This window comes from Kryptolebias marmoratus, linkage group LG4 (genome assembly GCF_001649575.2).
Source record: "Kryptolebias marmoratus isolate JLee-2015 linkage group LG4, ASM164957v2, whole genome shotgun sequence".
NCBI classification, from domain to species: domain Eukaryota; kingdom Metazoa; phylum Chordata; class Actinopteri; order Cyprinodontiformes; family Rivulidae; genus Kryptolebias; species Kryptolebias marmoratus.
Genome location: NC_051433.1, coordinates 19,333,156 through 19,350,026, shown reverse-complemented (window position 1 = coordinate 19,350,026; position 16,871 = coordinate 19,333,156). Strand labels below are relative to the sequence as shown.

Sequence of the window (16,871 nt, the reverse complement as noted above, 5' to 3'; positions counted from 1 at the left end):
TTTTTGTGTTTTGGCATACTCTGCTCCACTGCCTCAGGCTCAAGCTGCACCATCTTTATATTTAATAAATTTAAGAAGTTGAACGTTTTTCTTCGATTTGGGTCAAAGACTTGTCATTAATGGTTGGCCCTGAAGCCAGACCATCCGAGAACCACTGCTTTAAATATTGCCTTTACCATTTCTTTCGTTTTATTTTGTTTTGTTGTCCCATCTTTTTTATTGATTGGATTTTCAGGTCGTTATTATTGATTTTGTCCCCCGGCTCTCCACGTTGACATTTACAGAAGCAAACTCAAAAATATCCGTCTTCTTGTAGGCAGCTCTTTAAACCACAGCAGCTCAGGAAAAATAAATAAATAAAGTTTCATTCTGACAAGACAGATGAGCTAAAGTCTAGTCAGAGTCAAGACTAATGTGAACTGCTGCCATCCTAAAACAACTCATAAATCTTTTTTATTGCCATCAGTTTTGCATGACTAATCTATTTACCTCGAAATTCATGGTTATTTGCATGCAGAACTAGCAGCAGCAACTAGCTGTAGCACTTACGGCTAACTGTATAATGCATGAAACAAGCTGTTTTTGCAGTAATTGTCTCGGACTAGCCGTTAGCTGGTCAGTCCATCAGAACTGTAATCTCAGTTTGTCCAAACTGAGGCCGTTCAAAGAGCTATTTACAACAGGTAAGATATTTATTGCTTATAAACTTAAATAGCATGTTTCAGTTTGTTCATCTTTCACAATAAAAATGTGTATTTCATATTGATAATGTAAAAAAAGAGGAATAAAAGTAGAAGTCTTTGGATGGATTTTGATAATGTACCTAAACACCTTCTCTCACCTCTCGTTCACTGAAACGGCGTGAAGCGCCTCGATAGCAGGAAGGTGTCATGCGGTCTGTGCGCTGCCACTGATGGAAGCAGCTCGTTGGCGTGGCCTATTTCTGGGCCCTCCACGTGAGTCATGGACGCCAGTGTTCATGGCAACACGGCTGCTCCAGCTACAGGTGGCCCGACCGGAATGCAAACCAGATAAATCATCACCTGACTGCCTCGCAAAGAGAGACATCAAACGGTGCTTTAAGGCGGCGTGAAAGGGGAGGAGCCTGAAGGTGAGCCTCGTCGGTTCGTTTCCTTCCCCGCTTGGCGATCCGTTTCCTGTCACAAAGTCTACCTCAAATCCCTCGGTAATCTCACGAGAATCTTTCAATCCCTGCACTCATTTTTTTCATCTCGCTCTCCTGAGTTCGGCTTTGGTGTGACATCAAAGAGACCGCGCTGCATTTTCCATCCAACTAATGAGAGATAAAAGAGCGAGATTACTGCCAAAACTGATGCATTTGAGCGTGCCCCGGGGTGCTGCTGGAAGTTGGCGTCGAAGCCTCGTTTCTTCGGGAGGACTGCTTCGAGTTCCACCTGCACAGAGCAGATAGCTACGCGTCCGCGGAGGGGCTCGTGCGCTACGTAGGTGTAGTTTGTGTCATCGGAGCGGTGAAACGTCTGAAAACAGCTGGAATGTGCTGGGTTTCTTTCTTTCTTTTTTTTTTAAATAGCCACAGCCAGAAAACCGAGATGAGTCATGAAGCCGAGCCTGAAGTGGACTCAGAGGATCACGGCTCCCTGAGTCATCGCTTTATTTCCTCCCACCTCTTCGGACCCTTCTTACAGGTTGCAGTCACATCACAGCAGCTCTGTTTGGCAGAGTCGAAGCAGAAACCAGCTTTATTTAGCAGCCAATGGAGCACGACGTGTCGAACTACAGGAAAGTGGCCCAGTTAGTTTGTAAATCATGGCCTGCACTTGTACAGCACTTTATCTAGTCCAAGGACCCCAAAACGCTTCATACAACAATCACTCACCCATTCATCCACCCTTCCACACACTGATGGTGGTGAGCTACATCGTAGCCACAGCTGCCCTGGGGCGGGCTGACAGAAGAGAGGCTGCCATCACACCGGCACCACCAAGCCCTCTGACCACCTGTCTTGCTCGAGGACACAACAGCTGAGACTGACGGAGCGGGGGCTCGAACCGGCAACCCTCCAGTTACAGGACTGCCACCCGCTCTACTCCGCTCTACTCCACTCGGCTCTGTAAAAAATGAATCGTGTTTTCACCAGCCAGTTTGGTCGGTAGCAGAGGAACGCCTCCTTGTGTTGGTGAGAGGGGATCAGGAAGGGGGCGGGGGGTTCCGAAGCCACACCTCCAAACTTCGGAAGAGCTATGGACAACTTTAGCCCTGTGTTGTTGCTGTTTTTTAAACTTATGGGGATTCTCCTGAGATTTCAGGAAGAGAGGCGCAGTGGATGCTGCGATTGTTGCGCAGAGTAGGACAGCTGTTATCCTCCGGGGATTTCAGGCTTTACAGCGCCTTCAGCTGGGGGACAGACGGCGTAAACGTTGCAGGGTAAGCTAACGCTGATGTTTATAGTCCTATTACTATAAAACTTTTAATACAGTACAGTTGTATTCTTCGCTCTTCTTACGCTTCAATCTGGCCCATGACCAATGAGTGAACAGGAGCTAAGCTTGCACCGCCCACAAAGCAGGGCCGGCCCGGCTGGCCCTGCTCCAAAGCAGGGACCAAAAAAGCAGAGCCCGTGGAAAAGGGGCAATAGTGAGTCAACCAGCTGGCTGTGACAACCAAAACGAGTTGTTCACATGCAGGAGGAGCATCAGCCTAACGACCGATCGTTGGGGTCCTAAAACCGGTCCAGAGGACGTGACTCAGCCTTGTTAGATTCATCTACCTGGATTATTGAGGACGCATCAGGACACGGTCGAAGTGGTTTAATGCAGCTGGGCTTTGGGAATCCACCGACTACAAACCTCAGCACCTGTAATCTGATCTTCTAGTTTCCTGAGAGCTGCCACAGCACGTCGTCCTGCACAAACAGCTTCATCCAGGTTTTCATGGCTGCAGGGAAAAACTGTGGAACAAGTTGGAATAATTTCAATATGTGCAACATTACCACGCTCAGCAGCACATCTCATCAGACCCTTTGCTGCCTGATGAACAACATCTTTTAAATTTCTGGCTCAAGATGTTCAATGCGTTTCTTTCCAACTTGCACAATGTTTAAGACAGTCAGCCTGTGCTTTTATCGTTGCAGTCACAAGTACACAAAGTAAAAACTTCAACTGGAACAAAAAAGGCTGACAGGGCGGCAAATTCAACTTAAACTGTCACACATTTAAATCTTTCGTTTGCTACAGGTCAGAGCAGACCAAATAAAGCTGCAGGAGACAAGACATCACGGTGCAAACGCCAAAACTCTAATATCCACCCGAAACCTGAAAACCAGGCTGACAACCTGCTTTAAAGACATTTTTGTTTTGTTTTTTCTGTTCGCTCCTAAACGCGTGCTTGACGCTCAGCGGGGAACTACGACAGCTAGATGTCCAAGTAAAACATCTGTTACTGCGAGCAGAGGAGAAATCTGACTTCAGCACTCGAGATCAAAGCGGGATCCGAGTTTTCTGACAACGCCAACGTGAAAATAAAGGAAATTAGCACTTTTAGGCTCTTCAGAAGTTCTTGAGCTGTCAGGCTGCCTCCCAGTTTTTCCAGACTTTCCTCGGCTTGTTAAAGCGTTAGCGTCCACACACGCTGCTGTAAATGTTAAAAACTGTCTGAAACAGATACAGTCCTGTTCAGCAGCCTTTAACTCAGCCATAAAAGACATTTATAAAAGAAACAAATAAGACAACAGAATAAATTGGACCTTTTTTTTTAGTCACCTGTTCTCAGCGACAGCAAAATGAAACGACAAGTCGACTCGTCTTCGGCTGGGGATTGGCTGAAGAAGTTTCCTGTTGTTGTTCTTAAAAAACACTTAAACAATAAAAGAAATTCACACAAATTTTAATTCATCGCTGAAACCAAAACAGACGCTACGGCTGAACAGAAATGTGGAAGAAAATCAGCTGCAGCAGACCGTCTTCAAGGTGGAAGACATGATTTTAATTTGTTCCTTTTCTCGTTTTTCCATTTGTTTTTACAAAAGGTTAAGAGTTTGATCTGAGTGTACTGCTGTGAGTCTACTTTACACTAAAGATAAACAGTAAAAATGCAATAATAATAATAAATACTCATGATACGATCATAGCCAGACCAAAAAAATCGACATCTTTCTAGAAAGCTGCGTTTTAGTTACACAACATGGATGACACCGAGGACAGAAATGTTCGACTGAAAAGCAGGAAACGAGAGAGACTGGAGCGTAAATAAAAGTAAACAGGAGCCAGTGGGTGAGCTAATCACCTCCAAGAGGGTTTTATCTTCGCTTCCCCTCTTCTTCATTCCCACGGTGTTAATATTCCACCTGGAACACAAACAGAAGTGTTTTAAATATGTACAAAGTTTTAATTCCTGCAGATTATCTTTGCGTTCTCCTTTCATGCACATGCACGCCTCCGACAGTGTAAACGTGTCACAAAACTTAAAGGAATGGTTTTGACTTTTTCTTTTTTTTTTAAGTGGGGCTTTGTGGAACGATTATAAGTGTCTTACCTGCTGCAGATAGCTCTTTGAAGAGTTTATTTCTGAGTAAATGGACCAGAAATGAGGCTGCTGCTGTCCTAAAACACCTACAGTCTAATAAAGTTTAACAGCGGCTCATGTGAGCGAACAGTTTTAAAACCCTTTTCCAACTTGTGCTGATTTACATAAAGCTCTATTATCGTTACTTACACCGAAGACGATGTCGCTCTGCAGCTCGTTACCAGAAAGAAATCACGGAAAACACATCTTGCATAAGATTTGCATTTATCACTAAAATGAACATGTGAAGAGTACTCAGCCGTGTGATGGAGAGGTGTAAAAGTTTTCATGAATTATAGTTTTTTAAACCGTTGTCAGATGGTTGCATCAAATAGTTTTTCTGCCTTGCCACACGTTTTGCCAAACATGTTTCACATGAAACATATTTTGGTGACGGACCTCAAGCGTCAGTGCAAAGAACAAAAAAACAATTCTATGTACAGTAAAAAAATAAAATAATAATCATCATTTTGAAGTTGACCCCGCTTCGACCTTAGCTCATCAATCATCAGTCCAGTTGGTCCGATCTGGAGTTGTTCAAGGAGCTACCCACAACAGGTAAGATACTGACTGCTTCTAAACCTTTCCACTGAATCCTACTTCAAAAGACTCTGACTATTTCTTAAAGTTTTCTTTGTTCGAGGTTTAAAAAAACTACAAACAACTTTCACTGTCAAAACACTGCAGTGCTCAGGCTCACTGTGGTGAAATGAACGATGCAGGTGACAGCGATGATGAGGAGGCCGATGATGATCGAAGCGACAGAGACATAGAGGGCGTTCCTGCCCAGCCGCCTGGAACCATCGTAGTCACCTTGATAGTAACTCTTTCTAGACTGGGAGAAAAAAAAAGAGAGATGATGGCAAAACAGCTCTTCAAACTTGTTTTTTTTTTTTTTAACTTTTGGCCGAGTCAAACTGTCCATCAGGAATGGGAGCAGCTTCCTTTCATTTTCCAAAATAGAAGATGAGACGTGATTGATGGGCAGAGCAGGTGTGTGTGTGTGTGTGTGTGTGTGTGTGTGTGTGTGTGTGTGTGTGGTTGGGTTACATCTCAGCGTCAGAGCTCTGAAACATTTAAAACACCCGGAACAGCACTTTCCTTTTTCTCCCCTGCTAAAGAAGCGAATGGATTCCCACTGAAATGCAGCCCATAAAAACCAAACTCACCATGACGGTGAAGACCAAGGCCACGATGTTGACGGGGTACGCAGGACAAAAACATGCCAACACCGTCAGCCAAAGGTAGCTCCGAAGTGGAGGTGGAGGTTCCTGCTCCTCTGTGGAGCCGCGGACCAAAAAGGTGCTGCCGCTTAAGGAGGTTCTCTTCTGAGGCTTCAGCGCTGACAGTGCCATCGAGCTGCACGGAAATAAAACAACAACAACAACAACACTTCCAAGTGAAGAGGAAAGCTACAAACGGAGCATGTTGGGAAGACAGAAGAGGGAAGGCTTGAGATCGTTTCAGTCTGGATTCAGCTGCTTGGAAGGCAGATTTAGTCTTTCTGTGCTGGAAAAGTTGTAAGTTTGTAGGCAGAGAGGGGTGTGTGTGTGTGTGTGTGTATCTCTGACCCCGCTGGCCTCCGTCCAGGACCTGAGTCTGAAGTGTGAGGGATCTGACTCTGTTTACCGCCTGGCAGCAGCCAGCCAGCCCTGAGTTAGTCTCTCGTTAACTGAGCACGTCCTAAATTCAGGATCCATTTCTGTTTATCCAGCTAAAACACATTGACGGGACAGCTCGGAGCTTTTGAACTGGGGGGAAAATACCAACAAGTAATATCTTACCTGTCGCAGATAGCTCCTTAAAGACCTCCTTTTAGAGAAGTTGGATTCTGATCCCGGCTGATGAGATTAAAGCGGATTACTGCTGTTTAGTAAAACCTTCACTTTGTCAGCATTCGAGCTGGAAACCTTCTGGCAGGAGCCGTCTGAAGAAAAAGAGTTTAATTCTGGCCGAGCTGACAAGCCGATGGCTAGCCTCAAACATTTATAGTGCAAACACTGTTTTTATAACCTTGAAACTGCAGTCAGGGACATTTTGACAAATATATGAAACCCTTCCTGCTAGAGATGTTGGTCTGTGCTGGAAGCTGTACGGCTGCTGCTGCTTATTAAAGCAAATAACCAAATTCTATGTAAAAATTTGTGAAATGCTAGCTTGACAATAATGCAAACGTTTGGCTAAACATCATTTCTGCAAGTTGTTTTAGGACGACAGCCTGGTCATTCAAAGAGCTATCTGAAACAGGTAAGATATTCGCCGTTTGAAAGCTTCTCAGGAAACCCTGTTTACTTTAAAACAGACGGCGAACCGTCCTCCCGTGCATGAAATGTTCATTCTGCTTCATGTACCTCTGAATAATCCCTGCCTGGGGCTGAGCAGTATAACGGCCTCACCGAGCTACAAGCACTTAAGATTTTAGAGCTGAGAGGAGGAGAAAAAAAAAAAAAAAAGAAAAAACCCTTCAATCTGTGCCGGTTTAATCTAGATGAAGACAAGTCTGTATACGTCTCGCCTGACAAACATCTGCATGCATGTCGTTGAAAAAACACAATAATTGCAATCTGCTTTAAAATAATTTATTAAGAACTTCAAATTGAAAAAAAACAACAAAAAAAATTCAAAAAAATAAATCAAGGAAAGTTCGACAGGGGACAGTCCAATTTTTTTTTTTCTCGATCCGAGCTCACGCAGAGCTCCATTCAGAAACATCAGCCCTCCTCCAAACATCACCAAAACAAAAATACATCAATAAAATTAATATACAAAGGAGGGGGAGGGAGGGGGGAGGAAGAAATCTCAAAACAGAAAAATATAGCTTCTTTTTTTTTCTGAAAATAAGTCTTAATGCCGCAGAATTTTCCACTTGTTGTCTGCCATTACCAATAATAGTTTCATTTGTAAGGTAAAAAATAACTTATTGCTTTATTGTAAGTTAAAAAGTTACAGTGTTGGTGTCCAGCAGTAGTTTTGTTTTTTTTTTTTTTTCTTTATTATTAACGGTGTCCCAGCATGTCTGACAGAGGAGCTACTGACTGGATCAGGAAGTTTTCAGCTTTTTTTTTTTGTTTAAAAAAAAAAAAAAAAAAAACCAAACAGGCTTTTGAGTGAAGAAGGCTGAACAAGCAGGTTCTTTGTTTTCCTGCAGACGTTCAGCTTGTTCCAGCTTTTTTTTTTTTTTTTCCTCGACTCTTCCTGCCAGCCAGCGTCGTCGCGTCGTATCAGAGCGGACTGGAAGCGTGAAACCCTGTTCCATTTCTGGTTCCCTGCCCGGGCCCTGTCAGTTCACACCACGCGGAGCAGCAACTATATATATATAATCATATCAACAAAAATAGGTGGGTTCTGGAGAAGCACAAATATTCGTCACAAGTCAGTGTGTGTGGGGGGCGGGAAGTCGGGCGAGAAAAGCAGACGAACCGAAATGAAACAGGGCAATCTGGGTGTTTCTTTCTTTTCAGTACCAAAGAAAAAAAGGCAACTCGAACGCTCCTTCGTTTGCCAAAAGTAGTTCCATATTACTCTTTGATGAATGTACACCGACTCTCTCTCTCACACACACACACACACGCTCAACCACCTTCAACAGTGACAGGAGGACAGAACATGATCTTCTACAGCTGTGTTCTCACAGAATGTCCTTCATTTGTTTTTCACCGCGGAAAAGAACGTGTTTTTCTGTCTTTTCTTCTTTTTTTTTTCAAGAAAACAATAAACAACAACAACAACAAAAAAAAAAAAATCATGAAGTGAACTGCGCAAAAAAATAGAACATAAAAATAAAAAATAAAAAAAAAAGACAAAGTCGACTCCCGAAACCTCCGAGAACAACTCGAGTTCTCGCACGAGTCCGTGTCGTGCTCATCTGCGGGGGTGGAAAAAAGACCGTGGGGTTCGATGAAAACGCAAAGACTCGGTGTGACTCGTTACGGAACCGGCAACCGGGCGAGGGGAATATGCCCCGGCGAGCTCCGGGGAAAATGTGCTGACCTCCGGAGCGCAGAGCCGGAGAGGACTGGCCCCGCGGCGACACGAGCGCAGACAGCAGGAAGTGACATCCAGTCAGAAACGCTGTGGACCCTCTCGAAACTGACCGAAGACATGCTCAGCAACCACCCCCACCCCGTTCCCCGCGTCTATGTACAATATCTTACAGGAAGACATAAAAACATTGCTTTAAAACCAATTACAGAATAAAATACCTTACAGATTATCATTATTATGTCAATATTAATAACAATATTACAAAGGTTTTTGTTTTTAAAGACTACCAAAATATACATTTTTTTGTGTTTCTCCACGTTCCTGCGACACTTGAGCGTAAAAAAAGGACTGTTGGATTTGTTCTTCCTTCGTTAAAAACGGTTTTTGTTGTCGTTTTTTTTTTTTACACACACAACCCATCTCAGGCAATTTTTTTTCTTCTTCTTCTTCTTTCCCTCGGTTCACATCCGTAACAGCTTTGTGGAACTTCATGATCAAATGACACGTCGCGTTAAAATAAAACAGAAAATAAAAACAGTTCTCCTTGTCCTATTCGAAGATGACGAATGGGATTTTTTTTTCTTCCCGTCTATATGCAGCTTTCTTCTGCCAGCTTCAGAAGAAAAAGGAAATGGTTAACTGATGGAGGGGGGAGGGGGGTCTAGTCGTTACACTACGTAAAGACAGAGGGGGGGGACGTTACGTCGAAGTGAGATTAGTACAGCAAAACAAAGAGTATTGTTTTTTTTTTTAAAAAAAAAAAGATATTCAGTCGGTGGGTGGAGCCACGCGGAGCCAGAAGAGCCTGTGGCTAGCCAATCAGACCGTGCCTTCGAGTGGGCAGCCAGCGTTCTGATTGGCCCAACGGCAGAGGAGAGAAGTCCTCCGAGCCTCCGGTCGACCCGAGTCCCCTCAGTGGTAGCCGTTAGTGAACGCAGTAGCAATCAGAGGACCCTGAGGAGAGAAAACGGGAATGAAGCCACTCCTCCCAGGCTCTGTGAAACGCCCTCTTTCTATTTATCAGGACAAAATATTCATGGTCTCTACTAGTGCTGGGCGATATAACGATACATATTGTGGGGACAATAGAAAAGTGTCTATCGTGATATATTTTCTTCTATTGTTTCTGTCGTTTCTATCATAATTGTATCAATGATTCATGTAAATATTTCATAAAGTAGGCTACGACGAATGTATTAGTGTTGTCACTTTGCATACATTCAGTTTATATAAGTGATAAATAAGAATTAAAAATAACTATTTTGCGAAGAACCTCCGTTTTGCGACATGACGCTGCTTTACGTGTGGGTTTGCGACATGACGCTGCTTTACGTGTGGGTTTGCGACATGACGCTGCTTTACGTGTGGGTTTGCGACATGACGCTGCTTTACGTGTGGGTTTGCGACATGACGCTGCTTTACGTGTGGGTTTGCGACATGACGCTGCTTTACGTGTGGGTTTGCGACATGACGCTGCTTTACGGCAGCGGCTTTCTGTGCGGCGCGGTGTTTTCACCATTAGTGCTGAAAGATGGAGACGCGTGAAGTATCGAACCCGGGGTCGCAACAAGTAGAGACAGCTAGCAGGCAGCCCAAGAAGAAAGACTTTTACCAAAACGAGGGGGTACGTCTGTGATTTGGTTCAAGAAGTCCGACACGGAGCAGAAAAAGGTAATATGCTAACTCTGCCATTAGACTGTTTTCTCATCTGACGCCAACACAACAAACCTCTTCTATCACTTAAAGAACCACGAAAAAGAATATTTAACAATCCAAAAAGTGCAAGGTCAAACAAGTTGAAAAAGAGCCGGGGAAAGTTGTGAAAAGTGAAACTATTGCCGGCCAAAGATAATGGAGTCTGTTGTCATTTACATATATATTGCTGCACTAAAATGCAGCGGATCTCATTTGTGAAAGTTCATTAAAATATCACTTCGAAATAAAGCTTGAAAAGGGTAAGAAATGAGATTATTTTTCCATATTTTTCAGAGAATAACTGACAACGTACGTAATTGCGGTATATCGTGATATAAAATTATCCATATCATGATATAGGATTTTTTCCATATCGCCCAGCACTAGTCTCTACTGGGTACCTGAGCTCAAATGTACAAATAAAAAACACACAACAGAATCCACAGTGGCATGAATTATTAAAGAAAAATGAAGATAAACTTGAAGAACTGTGTGATGGTCCACCCCGTGACTCAACAGCTTGTAGCACCTCCTTTTGCAGCAGAGGCTGTCAGGATCTGTGGGTTTTTGATGTTTCTGTTCCTTTACTCTCCATGATGTCTACTTTCTGTATTTTCCTTGTGTTCAGTCGCTCCCCGGTGTTTCATCAGCATCAGCGTCTTTCCTGCCTCCTACACCTGTTCCTTGTTAGCATTAAGCCACCTGTCTCTAATGTCCTCATCAGCCCCAGTCAATTTAGTCTCTGCAGCCAACTATTATGGTATGTTGCCCCTGTCTGGTTACTCTTTCCGGGTGTTTTTCTGTTTAGTATTTAGTATTTTTGCTTCTGTTTTATTAGGAAACTTTCCATGTGTGGTCTGCATGCTTGGGTCTTACCCTCCTCTGACTACAACAGTGACTTGAAGTTGTTTTCTGAATAACTTCATCAGTCTCTCACGTGGTTGTAAAGGATTTTTGGCCCACTAATATTCCTTTAGTAAATTGATATTTGCAGGTATTTGTTTCTGCGCAGCTCTCTTTGGTCTTGTCACAACATGTTAATCATGCTGAGGTCTGGACTCTGGACCAATTGAACGCCTTGATTTGTTCTGTTGTAGATCAGCTGCTGTGTTTGGGATCACTGTTCTGTGGCATCACGACCCGGTTTGGTCCAATCTTCAGCTGTCAGACAGATCTGACTCATCTTTTTTATTTTTATTTGTGTTTTTTTGAAGTGTAACCTGCGTGACCTACCCCTAAACCATGGCCAAACCCTGTGCTGGGGGCGGGGCTAGCGGCGCTGATGTAGCTGCTGACTCCTGAGTCCTGATTGGCTGCAGCGTACAGGTCAGCCATTGGTCCGGGGCTGCTGGTGCCCAGGAAGCCAGCTGTGCGTGACGGAGTGGAGCCTGGGAGGCAGGAGAGACGAGTCAGCTTCCTCTCACACACACACATCTAAAAATATGCTTTTATTTGTCCTAGCAGCCCATTGTGTAAACACTCTACCTAAAGCTAACATACAGTACAAATATAGAAAGCACACACACACACACACACACACACATACCTCTGACTACTGCTGCTGCTGCAGCTGCCATTGGTCCGTATGCAGTGAGGGGAATGGCTGAGGATTACACAACAAACCAAATTATTGCACAAACAAGTCATTGTGGATCACTCTTATAGCAGATCATAAGCAATAATCTACAGCTCAGTGTGGGTGAAGCTACATCTGCTCGCACATCTGTCACGTCAGTTAAATCCAACTGGCGGAGGGGGAAATGCACCGGTGATACATCTACAAGCATCTGGCCCTGGGTTCACTGATAATAATAATAATAAAAAAAAAAAAGGATCCTGCGTACAAGCAGGGATGTAAGTGTGACTCTAGGTTTAGAGGCTGAGCTGCTTTTAGATCAGAGGAAAACAAAAATCAGGCACTTATAAAAATCCGGCGAGGTTTAATGAACCGCGTTCGGCCCACTGGCTTCAGTCAAACGATAAACGGGCTAAAAATAGAACTGGACCGAAAAGCTGAATCGCTGCATGCACCGGCTCAGCCGCTCGGCCTAATGTTAGCTCTGTGTCAGAGGGAAACCGAGTGGATGGCGGCACTTTTACGTGTTATAAATAGCAGCTCTGCTAACCCCCCTCTCGCCGACTCTCTGAGTCAGACGACACGTGCAGCGTCCCGCCATTCAGCAGGAAAGAGAGAAACATCATCAAGAATCCCAGTTATTCATGCAGGTCCCCGTCCTGAAAGCTGCTCTGGGTTTCTGCCTTTGTGAAACATTTCGTAAAAACTTAATCCCTGGAATCACAAACGCATATTTAATTTTACAGATAATGAGCTAAAATTTGGAGAACTGATACATCACGCGAGATATCACAATATCCCACGAGGTAGGAATAATTTCATAATGAGTTATAACAAAATAGATATAGTTTCATTTCTCACCATAAGTCTAATGCTGATCTGAACGCCGGCGGGTGATATGCATCACTTTAAGGAATGCCGGGCGTTTAATTACTCATGAAATGATGCATATAGAACTACTTTCTGTTAGAACAGGTTTATCTTTATAATCTCACAGCAAAAAGCAAACTAAAAAAAGCTTTTGAGCTTCCTTTTTTTGGCTCCACTCTCTTTGACTGACATGTTGTTTCAGTCATGCTGGTTTAAATGATATGTGTTATAACACCTCCGGTGTTTCCTAATAAAGCACCTGCACAACCTGATTGCTTTGGTCATTATCTGATTTTAACCGGGTTCAGGTCAGGCTTTGTGTTTTAGCTGAACTTAGCCAACTTCTTTTAGTTCCTGTCTTTCCTTTAAAGTACCTCAGAGCAGAACTGTAAAAAAATGAATTTATCCCAATGCGACTTTAGGTCTGTGAGCCAAAGATTCAGACACAATTTTAGCTTGAAAAGAACATTTAAAGAGCGACAGGATCCGATACTTTTAAAGACAAAGCTTCACAGCAGCTCAAACCATGTGACTGAAGCAACAAGAAGCTCAAACAGTTTTCATTTTAGATAAACGGTTTAGTGAAGATGCACCACTTCAATAAGAAACTGGAAGGTAGTTATTATACTAACAGGTTGCTGGTATCTAGCCTTCATGTGTTTAGCAACAAAAAACAACAAATGCACACGGTTCACTCGGACTATTTGCTGCTTTTCCTCTGTTGGCCACTGACCTGCCAGTTCAGGGGGATGGGACGATGTCAGAAGGGGGGTCCGCTCTAAGTGGAACTCTGGAAACAAGAGGAGGTCAAGAGAGAGAGAGAGGACTTTGTAAACACAGTGACCGGCCACAAAACTCAACTACAAAGCCACAAACGCGCACGCACTCGCGCGGACGCACAACCTTCCACTGAGAGGAGCGGCAGGAAGGCGGGAGGCAGAGGAAAAGGAGGGGCAGCGCAGCAAATGAAAGGCGGTTACATAAGCAGATCAAATAAACACAAACTAATCAAAGACGAAAGAGGCGAACAGCAGGAATCAAAAGTGAAGCGTCCGCATTCGATGCTCCAGACAGAGGATGTGCAAGAAAATAGGAAAGAATTACAGGAAAAGACGAAAACACTTGAATCTTCAAGCAGACAGAAACGAACGAATCGCCGCTCACAAACATCTGACCTCCTACAGCTAAATCATCTGTTCTTATAAATCCTTTTCAAAGTCGGTTTGAACGGGCTCACCTGGGAACTGGTACGTGTATCCAGGTGCTAATCCAGAGTAACTGCGACTGGTGTAGGTAGTAGTCTGAAAACCTGGGTAGCCTGTAAAAACCAAGAAACGAGTCTGTTTAATCAATTAAAGACACCGAGATTAGTTTCAGGGGGACACGCTCTGAAGACGAGCACCTCAAGTGTCCATCCACCAGCTGCAGAGGTTTGATACTTCGTCTACAATCAGCTCCAAGAAACATCAATATGATCAGGCTCTTCAAACTAAGACAAATATAACCATGTTTGTCAAAGAATTGTGTGCATTATAGCTTTAATTCTTGCATAAACTGATTTCAAAGTGAACCTCCAGGTCCTGTGAGCTAATCGGAATATATAAAAATAAATGTGATGACGGTTTCCTGGCTTTAGTGCTTGAAAAACAAATTAAAGCAGGAGGGCACCTGCAGCTTCGACTAAGAAAAACAAGAGCTCGTTCATCGTGTTATAATCTCAAACGTCCAGCAGGGGGAGCAAGACAACCACAGAAAAAGTGGCTCTGCATTTTGTCAATGAAAATATCTTCAAACAAAATGTTCCTCCAATGAAAGCTCTTCTTTCTGTCACTCCTGTTTCAGCTTAACCTTGGAGGAAACACACCAGTCAAACCAGAGGGATGAGTTTAAACCAAATCAGAGGTGTTTTCTTCTGATGTGAACATATCTGTGTGAACTTCAGTTTATAGAAAAACACAGAAACGTTCGACTACAGTTTAGCTTTATTCTAAACTGTGTCTTAACGTGGATACTGCAACATTAAATATACAAATACACATTATAAGATCTTTATTATTAGTAAATGTGAAATGCTCATCCTTCCATAGCTGTTAGGCAAAGTTATACACTGATCAATAAAAATGTAGCTATTTTTAAGGTACTCTTTCAGGTTTATCGCAAAAAGTCCCCCTTTTTTTTGTATATTTTCTCTTACCTAACATGCCAATACCCAGCATGAACGTGTCCATCCCATAGGGCATCACTCTCGAACGGCCTCTGGCTGAGCCCGTCGGCGTCATCACCTCTTTGGGCTGGGCTTTCTTACACTCCACCTAAAGCAAATAAAGAAAGAAATTTAAAAAATAAAATCCTGTTACCTGCTGCCAAGGCTTTCGGCTCAGATCATTTCATGAGAAACGACAAAGTTGTAGCCGTTTTGGCCAAACCATGAAACTGAGCTGTCACACTTTAGAGTATGTGTTGGGGATGAGTCTCAGCTACTACCACACCGAATCTTTACTCAGTAACAGTAAAATCAACAGAGTTATATCGTTTTGGGGTTTGCTAACCCTGATCTGTCTGAAACTGGAGTTACTCCAAAGGTTGTGAACAGACAAGTAAAAACACTAGCGCCCTCTTTTCGCCCTTCGCCATTCGGCAGTGTTCAGCCTAATTTGTTACTATGATTCCTTATATTCCGTGTATATTAGGGTAAACAGTGCTCCGAACGTTTCTGGAACACGTACCATCTTGTTGTTGATCTCGTGGAAGTGGATCTCGCACACCTTCTCCACCACGTCTTCGTTCTCGAAGGTGACGAAGCCGAAACCTGGAGGGGGAACGAAACGCGGAACGAAATGTTATCGTCTGCTCCTCCGTCAACAAAAGAGAAGATCTCTTTAACCTTGTTCTCCCTCAGCCTTCATCCCCCCGTAACGCGCAGAGCCGAGCGAGGACGACCGGGGTGTCCCTCGTGTGTTATGCTTGTCAATAAGAAGGTTAGCATTACGAAGGTGGGGGGGGGGGACTGGGCGAGGTTTATTCCTCAGATTATCATTATTATCATCATCAATTTCTACACCCTTCTCCTGCTCTCACCCCCCATTTCCTTGCCTGTCTCGTTGTGTTACATCATCGCCTGTGGCCATCTTGACTGTGCACGGCGACCCTCAGCGGGCCCTGCCCTAACCCACAGAGAGGACAGAGATAAATGGGACAGAGGGGAGGCGAGACGAAGGGAAAATGTGATTGGAGGGGAAAAAAAAAAAAAAAAAACGCCGCCTTTTTGCAGAGGTTCACCTAATGACTCTATCGCGCTGCCTCTCCTTTCATTTGCAAAGATGCGTTTCTTGATGTCAACACACATTTACATAGTGTGTGTGAGTGTGTGTGTTTAACTCGGTGCACCCACCTCTGTGCCTGTTGGTTGTTTTGTCGAACATGAGCATGGCATCATCGACCTGCGGGAACAAAAGCAAGAGAATACATGAGCTTGGCCATATTAACACTCACACATCATTACCCAGCATGGGGTGCCATTGTCCCTGTTTAGTATGAGCATAAGAGGGGGAAACAGATGGAGAGGGTGGAGGGGTGACAGGTGACAAAGGAGAGGACCGAAGGGGGAGGTGGGGGCGGGTGGAGAAATCAGAGGAAGGAAGGAGGGGTTGCAATAAAATAAAACTATAAGGCAGGAGTTCAGGAAATTCTTCCTCACTTGAGTTCTTACGAACTCTGTCCCAGCTTTGTCTCCCCCCTGTTTACCCCCTTTTCATCCCCCCCCCTTCTGCAAAGTTTACTATTCCCATGGAGACTGTGTAAAGAATTTCAATTAGAAAGACTTGCCAGCCCCCCCTCCCCAAGTAATTTCAGTGAATAGGACAGAAAGTAAAAGTGGAGGAGGAGATAAAACCAGCGCAGAAGAGGATGATTTCAGGGAAATCCGCTGAGGATAAAGTTTGATTTCTGTTTGGGAAGATTCTGGATCATGGAAGAGAAAACAAAGTGAGCCGGGGGTCTTTGTCATCACGCTTCTTTTATTCTCCCTCTCCCTCCTCCTTCTGCACTCACTCCACTGCCCTATTCATATTCCACCTCCTCCAGCTGCCCCCACCCTCCCTCGCTTGTCCTTCACTGAGGCAGGAAAGTTTGCAGCCTCTGCTCGAGCTCCGACGGACACGAGGGGGGCAAACGGGGCAAACTTTTCTGCCTTGAAATATGCAGC

The 16,871-nt window shown here is 44.0% G+C and overlaps 2 protein-coding genes and 1 long non-coding RNA gene across 3 annotated transcripts in view; 1 reads left to right on the top strand and 2 right to left on the bottom strand.

The window, feature by feature from the left end:
* Positions 1 to 3,848: 3,848 nt before the first annotated feature.
* Positions 3,849 to 6,127, bottom strand: LOC108239863 (transmembrane protein 233). The gene is made up of 3 exons (XM_017422861.3): positions 5,712 to 6,127; positions 5,243 to 5,377; positions 3,849 to 4,324 (listed from the first exon to the last, which is right to left on the bottom strand). Exons 1-3 carry the CDS (start codon positions 5,895 to 5,897, stop codon positions 4,313 to 4,315), a joined length of 333 nt encoding a protein of 110 aa, XP_017278350.1. The 5' UTR covers positions 5,898 to 6,127; the 3' UTR covers positions 3,849 to 4,312.
* LOC119616970 lies at positions 5,929 to 12,079 on the top strand. The gene is made up of 2 exons (XR_005233084.1): positions 5,929 to 6,062; positions 11,436 to 12,079. It is a non-coding gene; the product is annotated as an uncharacterized LOC119616970 (long non-coding RNA).
* Positions 7,467 to 16,871, bottom strand: part of LOC108239862 (RNA-binding protein Musashi homolog 1) — a 23,524-nt gene continuing 14,119 nt past the window's right edge. Inside the window, exons 6-13 of the mRNA XM_017422860.3 lie at positions 16,059 to 16,107; positions 15,394 to 15,476; positions 14,862 to 14,979; positions 13,905 to 13,985; positions 13,401 to 13,457; positions 11,768 to 11,824; positions 11,455 to 11,609; positions 7,467 to 9,480 (exon numbers count right to left, since the gene is read on the bottom strand). Of these exons, the coding sequence (XP_017278349.1) occupies positions 9,439 to 9,480; positions 11,455 to 11,609; positions 11,768 to 11,824; positions 13,401 to 13,457; positions 13,905 to 13,985; positions 14,862 to 14,979; positions 15,394 to 15,476; positions 16,059 to 16,107 (642 nt within the window). The 3' untranslated portion in view covers positions 7,467 to 9,438. The remainder of the gene's footprint in view (positions 9,481 to 11,454; positions 11,610 to 11,767; positions 11,825 to 13,400; positions 13,458 to 13,904; positions 13,986 to 14,861; positions 14,980 to 15,393; positions 15,477 to 16,058; positions 16,108 to 16,871) is intronic.